Source organism: Octodon degus, unplaced genomic scaffold, assembly GCF_000260255.1.
Source record: "Octodon degus isolate 3935 unplaced genomic scaffold, OctDeg1.0 scaffold00051, whole genome shotgun sequence".
NCBI lineage: Eukaryota > Metazoa > Chordata > Mammalia > Rodentia > Octodontidae > Octodon > Octodon degus.
The window spans coordinates 10,540,021-10,550,020 of NW_004524627.1; the positions used below are offsets into that span (position 1 = coordinate 10,540,021).

Consider the following 10,000-nt stretch of genomic DNA (forward strand, 5'->3'; position numbering starts at 1 on the left):
CGCAAAAGAAAAAAAATAAAGCTTATTATATAGCCCAGGCTGGCCTCAGACTTGCAGTAATCCTCCTACCTCAGCCTCCCACGTGCTCAGATTATAGGTGTGTGCTTCTGTGTTTGGCTATATTTGTCTTTTCGTCTGGCTAACAAGAGAATTCTGTATTGCATTTACTTTTTTTTTAGTACAGGGCCTACAGGTTTTTACAGCACAGATTGGACTTGTAGTGATCCTACCTGTTTTTCAGCCTCCCATGTCCTGGGATTACAGGTGTGTGCCACCATGCCCAGTCTCATTCACTCTCTCAGTGTGCCTGGGGTGGGGCTGGCACAGTAGGCTGGGGATCAAAGCCCTGGCCCCTGTGTCTGTTTAAGCAGGCACTTTAATCCGCTGAGCTATCTGGCCGACCCTAACAATAATTTTAAAATTTAACGTCATAAATAAAATGATGTATCATGTTAAATTTACCTCTCAATACCTAGTTTTAATTTTCATAAAGTTCCTAGACAAAAAGAAAATCATATTATTTATCAGGAATATGTATTTGTATTTGTTTGTGTATTAGTCAGATTTTTTACTACTATAATGAAATACCTGAAGCAGTAATTCATAAAGAGAAAAGGTTTATTTTGGCTTGTAATTTGGGAGATGCCAACTCTCTAATGAGGTTGTACATTATAAAAGGAGAACAAGGCAGAGCAAGTGGCTTAATTCATTAGCCAGAAAAAACAAAAGAGAAAAGAGACGAGTCCCACAACCACTGTCAAGGATTTGTCTCCTATGACCTAGGGACCACCCACTGAACTCCACCTTCTAAGGACCCATAGCACCTCCCAGTAATGCCACTTTGGGTAGTAAGCCCCTAACATGTGGACCCTTGGGGAGCACTGTCAATATTCAAACAATAGTACCCTGTATTAACAATTTGTAATAATTATTCTTTACCCAAACTAATCAACCTTCCTTTTCTTCACAATCACACACAGAAATGATTTACATGTTTTTCATTAGCCAATGAAAAAAATATAGTTTGGTCAACCTTGGCCTTGTACAAACCAACCTACTATGCTGACGTTTCATATTAAATTTTCTGAAAAGTATTAATCAGGCTGAAATTTTATTCTTTTAACTTAAAGGTGATGCCTTTTGTTCTCATCTCATAATTATAATAAAAAAGTCTACTGGTAAATATAGTTAGTTTAGTGTTCACCAAACAAATATAGTTTAAAAACTTCTTTATTCTTTTAGACATTTTGACTGCTTATCTGGACTGTGTCTCTCTAGAATGCACTTATAAGAAGTGAGCAACTTCTTTTGATGAGGAAATCATTAATTTCCTAAGACAAGATAACAAAGAAGCAAAGTAGTGAAATAGGAAGAAAGAGAAGTCTGCCTCAGCTCAACATAAAATTAATGTGAAAATGAACTAATATGTTTTCTCTGAGAAGAAAGTGAAGAAAGTTTATAAGTAGAAAAATAGATCCCACTGTACAGAGAATTTTAATCAAATTGATTTAAGCCTTTGGAAATTTATCAATTAACCTATTTAAAAAACCAGGATTTAATAATTCCCAAAGACTGGGTACAAAAGAGGAAAATACCACATCTTTTACTTCGTATATCTTTTTGTTTTTAATTTATGTATTTGGTACAGGGTCTTGCTACACAGCTTGGACTCATAGTGTTCCTCCTGTCTCAGCCTTCCCAGCACCGGGATTACAGATGAGCATGACCACACTTGGTTTTGGTGGCCAACTCCAGCAGGCCAGGGGTGGGGCCGGCACAGCATGTGGTATGGGGAATCAAACCTAGGTCCTTGCACTTGCTAGGCAGGTGATTAGACTGTTGAGCTATCTCCCTGGCCCCCATTTTCTACTTTAAACACAAGAATATCTTTTACACAAATAAGACAGTCTCTTAATGATATTTCTTTTTCACTTTTTGTTCTGAAGTACTTGTCAAGTAAATCATCTTTGTGTCTGAGAGATCCCCAAAAGGGCCATTGCAATTCCAGGTAGCTCCTGGTGAAATTGTGCCCCTTGTAGAGATAAGTATGCACCCTGGTGTTACAGTGAAGAAATCTGAAGCAAGATATCTGGCTGGAAGAGGACCTGTTTTAGGTTGAACTCCATTGGTCTCTAGACGTGGCATGTCTGATCCATGTCCCTGAAATTTAGGCAAACACAGTCACAAAGATAAGCCAGAGGAAGTCCTTGAAATGATGACAAAAAATTGATGTAAAGTATGCCAGTTTCAAGCTGGGGAGATAGCTCTGCAGTCTAAGCACCTGCCTGGCAAGTGCAAGGACCAGGGCTCAATCCCCAGTACCATATGTCTTGCTGGACCTGGAATACCGGGCTTGCTATGCCAGTCCCAAAACCAGGTGTAGTGGTGTATGCCTTTAATCCCAGTGCTGGGGAGGCTGAGATAGGAGGACTACTATGAATCTGAACTGCACAGTGAGACCCAGTATCAAATAAATAAATTAATAATAATAATAATAATAATAATAATAATAATAAAGAATGCCAGTTTCTAAGCTCTCTGTCTGTGGAAGTCAGTAGCGATGTCAGACTGATTAGGCCCTTGCTAATCTTTTTGTTATGATTTTCTTCCTCTTAAAACAATACTCAGGAAATAAATTATAAAAGGTAGAAAACAATTTTTTCAGTTTACCATATTTATAAATCTCATCAGATAACTGAAAATTCCAGAGGAGTTATTATCAGGAAAAGAAAAATGCTGCATTACTGAAGGTCTTCAACAAAATATTAGAGCTGAAATCAGTGTGAACTTATCTGTGGCCCTCGTCATGGGTCTCAGATCTCTGTACTGAGGATAGTTGCTCAAGGCAGCAAGAACTTCAGGTCAATCTTGATAAAATTCAACTTTTGTCACTGCTTTGCAGCCCAAGACCACCAGAGACATAGTTGTTATTGCCCAAATTGTTTTTATTATATTTGCAGCAAGACTGTTGAGTGCCCTAGGTTGTATGGTAATAACAATAAGCTTGTCTTCTGGATGGTTAACAACATAGGTTTGCAGACCAAAATTAGAGAAAAAGGAGGCCTGAAAGGAAAGCCAACTTTTTGGCCCTAGCCTTCCAAGATCAATTAAAACTCAGGACATATGAGAACTTGTACTGTAACATCATGTAACTCAGTAGTGTCCCAAATTTTCTGATCAAGGATATTATGGGGCCAAAGAGGAAAGTGATTGATGATGTAGAGTGTGCCTAAGGAGAGTCACATGGAGAGAAAACATTTCCTCAGGCTTTCACAGAGAGCACATTGGCCAAGCAATGGCCGTGACTCATCCACATGGCTGATACTGACAAAGGTTCTACAATCTGAGGTACAGGATCTCAGGATAAATCCTGAGGGGATTTCACTGACCTTAACAGACCCAAAAGCTACAACTCTTGTTGCATAGGTCTTGCTTTACCTTGGTCTTAACCATCCAGCAGAAAAATATAAAAACGAAGTATAATAAGTAAAGCCATGCTGTTATGTTGAGCTGTAGGGGATTCAGGTCAACAATTTCTGACATTGCCAATGAAGCAGAAGACCCAATACTATTATGGGCTACTGAACTCTTTTAGAATATTTTCCTGAGTCAACACACCTATAATATTCAAATAATGGAACTAAACAAGAAAAGGGAATACAGATGAATGTCCATCTTGTATCTTTGTATTCAAAATGGTTAGGATAGATATATATTTACATTCTCTTAATGAATAGAGGGATTTGTTCTAATAGTGGTGTGAACAAGTTGGGCAGGAGTAGTGCATGTGGGGAAGGTAGCCTTGTGAAATCTCTGCATTTTTCTACACACAAAGACTATTGAGCAGTTCTTTCTAGAAGGAATGCTGCAGCCATCCAGAGTGCCCTGTAAAAACTATACCTTTTACTTTTGTTCTTTTCCCCCTCTCCCTGCCTCCCTCATGTTATGGGTGGTATCTAGATGCTCCCCCAAAGCCTCATGCAGTGGTGGGCAATAACAGGTATGCAATTTTGGCAATAACAGCTATGTCTCTGGTGGTCTTGGGCTGCAAAGCAGCGACAGAAATTGAATTTTACCAAGATCTACCTGAAGTTCTTGCTGCCTTGAGCAACTATTCTCAGCACAAAGATCTGAGACCCCTGTCCATGGCCACAGATAAGTTCACACTGAATTCAGCTCTGATATTTTGTTGAAGTGTGAGTGCAGAACACACCCTGGGGCAGGCAGCCTGCATACAATGTAAAGGAGGGAAAGAAGCTTGCACTTGGCTCCTCCCTTACTGCTCTTTCTGCTTTTGCTCTTTCCGGCCACTATGAATGGTTGCCCTCTGCCATGGGCCACACTGCCTTGGAGCCAATTGAGTATGGACTGAAATATCTGCAAACTGTGAGCTAAATAAACCTTTCCTTCATTATTTTTGTGCATCAGGTATTTTGTCTCAGCAATGAGAGAAAACTAATCAAACATCTCCCTAACTTCATTCTTTTTGAAGTGCTGGGGAGTGAAAGTGAACCTATGGGCTCTTGTAGGGTAGGCCAAAGCTCTACCATGGAGCTGCATCTCCCAACCTTTCTTTAAAATTAAACTTTTTATTTTGACATAATTATAGATCCTCGTGTAGTTGTAAGAAATAATGGAGAAATATCTCATATCCTTTCTTTTGATGATATTATCTTGCAAAACTATAGTGTGTTAACAGACCAAGATAATGACCTTAACACAGTCATGATGCAGGATGTTTGCATCACTAGGAGGATTTCTCAAGCTGTTCTTTTACAGTTATGTATTCTTTCCATCCTCATTTTCTCAGTTCCTGGAAACTGCTAACCTGCATCCTCCTTTTCTTCCATTTTGTCATCCTAAGGATTTTGTATAAATGGAATCATATATAGGTAATTTTTTTGCTATTATTTTTTCACATAGCATAATTCCCTGGAAATTTATTCAGGTTGTTCTCCATATCAGTAATTTAGTCTTTCTCTGTAAAACCATTGAAGGGTATCTGAGTGATCTCATTTTGGGGATATTATACATAATCACTCATGGACATGTTTTTTATGCAAAAATAAGTTTTTACTTCCCTGGAATAAATGTCTAGGATACAATTAGTTGATTGTATTATAGTTTCATGTTTAGTTTTTTTTTTTTTTTCAGTACTGGGGATAGAACTCAGGACCTTATGCTTGCCAGGCAGGCACCTATACCACTGAGCTATCTTCCCAGCCCTCATGTTTAGTTTTTATGGAAATTGCCAAATTGTTTTCCTGAATGACTGTATCACTTTATATATGAGCTATACTTTTATGTTTTTACTTTTAATCTGACAATATTGCTATTTGAGTTAAATTTCTTTCAGTCTGTATAACAATTTTTGTATTCCAGTCAATCAAACTACCTTTTAGTTGGTTTATTCAGACCATTCATAGTTAATATAATTATTAATTATTAAAGAAAAGTCTGCTATTTAAATTTTTGTTTTCTGTTTATACTATCTGTTTTCTTCTCTCTACCTTCCTATTGGTTATTTGAACTCTTTTAAAATTTCATTCTCACCACAAGTCATGCCAGCCCTGTCCCTGGGGTGTACTGAGACAGCGACGGAGATTGGCCATGCTGGAGCACTCCTATAATCCCTGTGCTTGGGAAGCTGAAAATAGGAGGATCACTACAAGTCTGATCTATGTAATGAGACCTTGTAGACCCCATACTAAATACATTAAAAAAATTCATTTTGGTTTTTCTGTAGTGGTTTTGAGTGTACCTTTTTGTATGACCATTTTTAGTTGATCTACTTATCAGATTATATAAACATTATTTATCAAAATCCATTAACATCAAATGAACTTTAGCTCTATCTTTTTATGTCTCTTGATGTATAATATAATTATATTAAATAATTAGTCTACATCTATCCATAACCACACCAGACAGGTTTATAGTTTTTGTTTCAAATATCGATAATTTATATAACATCCATTTAAAATTGTATCTGATACTTTTATAGTTTTTTTGAGACATACTAAACTCAAAAATAAAAGGGATTCCTGCTATATTGATTCTATATTTTTGCTAGTCATGTTCTTTCTTCTTTTCTGATGTTTCAACTTTCCTTTTCTATCAATTCTTTCCTTTTAAGAGAATTTCCTTTGATCATCCTTTAAATTTATTTATTTATTCATTTATTTATTTGATACAGGGTCTTGCCATGCAACTCAGACTCATAGTGATCCTCCTGTCTCAGCCTCCCAGTGCTGGGATTACAGACATGCATCACCATACCTGGTTTTGGGGCCATCTTGGTGTGCCTGGGGTTCCGGGCCAGCACCTCATGCATTATCAGACATCAAACTTGTGACCTTGGGGCCGGGGAGATGGCTCAGTGGAATAAGCACTTCCCTGGCAAGCGCGATGGCCTGAGTTCAATCCCCGGTTCTGCCAAACAAACAAACAAACAAACAAACTTGTGACCTTGAGTTTGCCAGGCAGCCGCTTAGACTGCCGGTAGACTGTGAGCTATCTCCCTAGCTCCTGGTTACCCTTTTAGAGTAGAGCTTCTGGAAAAAAAAATTTCAGTTTTCCATTTGCTGAGTCTTTATTATTTCTTATTCACATCTGTGAGATATTTTTGCTGGATATAGAATGCAAAGTCTTTTCTTTCAGTACTTGAGGAACATCATGCTATCTCTTTTGCCCTCTGTAGTTCCATGAGAAATCTGCTGTTTAGGAGATTTGGACTGTAGCATCATTAGAAGGTACTACTGAACATGAGTACAAGGTTGAAAGTCTCCTAAATCTGAGGCTCCAGCTCCAGGCAACTAAACTATTGCATAGTCTGTATTTTATAAATTATGAATATGATGCAACATAAAGACCTAACCAACATTTTTCAGCTAAAATTTCAAAGTTTGAAAAATTTTACCATGTCATTAAAACCCACAAAGTTAGATAATCTGTGCACAGGAAGGAAAAATAAAATGTACAAAATAAATTTTTGTGTCTGTTTCTTTTTAATCCTGCATAGAGAGAAAAACTGTGTCCTATCTCTGGTCGGCTTCATATCAGAAATGGAAGCAAACAACAGCAGCAGCAAGAACTGCATGATTGAAAGCTTCAAGAAAGAATTTTACCCAGTTGCATACCTGATAATATTTGTCTGGGGAGCCTTGGGAAATGGCTTGTCAATTTATGTTTTCCTGCAGACTTATAAGAAGTCCACTTCTGTGAATGTTTTTATGCTCAACCTGGCCATGTCAGATCTCCTATTCATAAGCACTCTGCCCTTCAGGGCTCATTACTACTTGAACAGCTCCAACTGGATATTTGGGGACCTGGCCTGCCGGATTATGTCTTATTCCTTGTATGTCAACATGTACACGAGCATTTATTTCCTAACTGTGCTGAGTGTTGTGCGGTTCCTGGCCACCGTGCACCCCTTCCGGCTTCTCCATGTCACCAGCTTTAGAAGTGCTTGGATCCTATGTGGGGTCATATGGCTCTTTATCATGGCTTCCTCAGCTTTGCTTCTGAAGAGTGGCTCTGAGCTTAAGAACAACATCACAACATGCTTGGAGCTGGATTCCCAGAAGTTTGGTAAGCTGCTGATCATGAACCACATTGCCCTGGCTGTAGGCTTCCTGCTGCCATTCTGCACTCTCAGCCTGTGTTACCTGCTCATCATTCGGGTCCTGTTAAAGGTGGAGATCCCAGAATCAAGCTTACGAGCTTCTCACAGGAAAGCACTGACCACCATCATCATTGCCCTGATCATCTTCCTCCTGTGTTTCCTGCCTTACCATACACTGAGGACCCTCCATCTGATCACATGGAATAAGGATTCATGTGGAGATGGGCTGCACAAAGCTGTAGTTATCACACTGGCCTTGGCAGCAGCTAATAGTTGCTTCAATCCTTTTCTCTATTACTTTGCTGGGGAGAATTTCAAGGATAAATTGAGGGCTGTATTCATAAGAGACCGCCTGCAGAAGGCAAAGATAAAGTGCAGTTTTCCCGTTTGTCTGTGACTGAAAACAGAAACAAGACTGTAAGGAGTTAGTAGGTGAAACTTGTTCACATGTCTTGTGCCCTTCATTTACTCATAGTCTCTGAATTACTTTGTACTTGCATCATTCCCAACTGATGTTGATCTCCACGTTTAATTGACTATGACTTTTGTTAATAAGGCCTACGTTAGAAACTTCACTGGGTGTATTTTCAGTGATTGAGCCTCAATGAAGGTTGTAAGAGGAAAAAATCCCTACTAGAATCTTAGGTGTTAAATGTCAGATTGGAGGCAAATGTCAGGCACAGTGGTCCTGCTTTTCATTAGATCCATTTCACATGTTTGACTCATCAAAAATTTTAAGTTCCTAAGTTTAAGACATTCCCAACTTCCCAAGCTCCCCAAGCTCCTCTTTCCTATTAAATTCCTTGAGATACAGCCACTTAATACACCTCCTGGAAGCCCCAGTGGAGATAAAAAGCACATCCTAAGAATTCAGGGAAGATTTTAAGTGTGAAGAGGGAAGCTTGCCCTATGACAAAGCAGGTCAAGACCCAAGCAGGAACATTGAGAGAAAAGGGGAAGAAAGATTGGGCAAGAAGTGCTAACAGTACATATCAAAAAAGAAACATTTGATCTTTCCCTGAGAGTGTGCTCTAACACACTGAAATAAAAATGTCCCCTTTACCTGTTTTTGACCAAGGGGATGAGAAGGACTGGAGGACTGGGAAGTGGTGGGTAGGACATTGACGTAGTGGGTGGAGGAATTGTGTGTGGAATGGGGGAGAAAAGGTAGTCACAGATCTCGATTTCACCTTCAGACTTGAGTTTGTACTGCAATCACTGAAGTTTTCAGTTTTACACACTGATCCGTAAAGATGGGAACCAGAATAAAAGAGGAGACTTTGATGGTTTGGTTCAGCAAGGTTTGGTTTGGGGAAGGTAGGGTGAAGAACAGTTTGCAGAGGTCGTTGTATCTCCTTGCCCCCAAAGTCTATTAGAATTGCAGCAGAACGTGGATAGAGAATGCAAGAAAATCACCTGATAATGGGAGTGTATAGTTTTTGTCTGCTGAAACAAGGCTAAGGATATTACCATTGACTACCACCATGATTACCATACTGCCAACAATGAGCAGTCTCTTTGTGCTAGGGAACTGTGCCAGGCTCTTTATGTCCATTAATCCTACAATACCCTCACGTATAAACTCTAGGGTAGTTTTCACTTCACACATGAAGAGAAGGAAGCTCAGAGAAATTAAGAAATGTGATCAAGTTCATACATTTAATATGAATTTTTAAAAACTTCCATGAAGAAATATTGACTGGGTAATCTTCAGTTAATTAATTACTTGATTGATTAATATTTCTTGAGAAACTCAAGGAGCACTGGTTGAAAACAAGAGTTCTCTTCTCTTACTAGGGCTAGTTTCCTCCTCATCTTTTCAAAAAAAATTTAGGTTGTATACTGACCTCCAGTACAGTGCATAGTGTAGTGTTTTGATCTTAGGGAGAAACTAAGGCAATCTTTACACGAATTAAGGACCCTGGTGCCTTCCCTTATTCACCTAACAGAATGACATATGGATAGCTATCAAGGCAAAACCCTGGAGCATCCACTTATGGGGAAACCACCCTTTCCTAGGAGAAAGGTAGACAGATATGGATGGTTGGGAACCTTCCAACCCCAAGACTGAGCATCTGCCTTATTATCTACTTGAGAGTGAAGCCCACACACAGTGAATCCTTTCCACAATTTGTTATAGCCTCACTCTTGATTTATGAACAATTGTAAGTAATCACTACACATCTGAGGAAAGGCCCTGACACAAAAATATGATCAAATAAATAAGAGGGTAGTTAGAGATATTTTCAGTATGAAAGGCCTCTCAACATTTTGTTGAAGCCTTTAATGAAAAAGCTATTTGAGGATTTGTTCCTCTGAAATAAGAAATTGAATCAAGAGAGAATTAAGAAACAATCTAACACAGGAGAAATGTGA

At 38.8% G+C, this 10,000-nt stretch overlaps 1 protein-coding gene across 2 annotated transcripts in view; it reads left to right on the plus strand.

Moving 5' to 3' along the window:
• The window catches only part of Cysltr2 (cysteinyl leukotriene receptor 2), a 43,047-nt gene extending 34,861 nt beyond the window's left edge, over positions 1-8,186 (plus strand). For both annotated transcript variants that reach the window (XM_004633091.2, XM_023717311.1), the window contains one exon: positions 7,022-8,186. In XM_004633091.2, the coding sequence (XP_004633148.1) occupies positions 7,065-8,021 (957 nt within the window). In that variant the 5' untranslated portion in view covers positions 7,022-7,064 and the 3' untranslated portion in view covers positions 8,022-8,186. The remainder of the gene's footprint in view (positions 1-7,021) is intronic.
• The last annotated feature ends 1,814 nt before the right edge of the window (positions 8,187-10,000 follow it).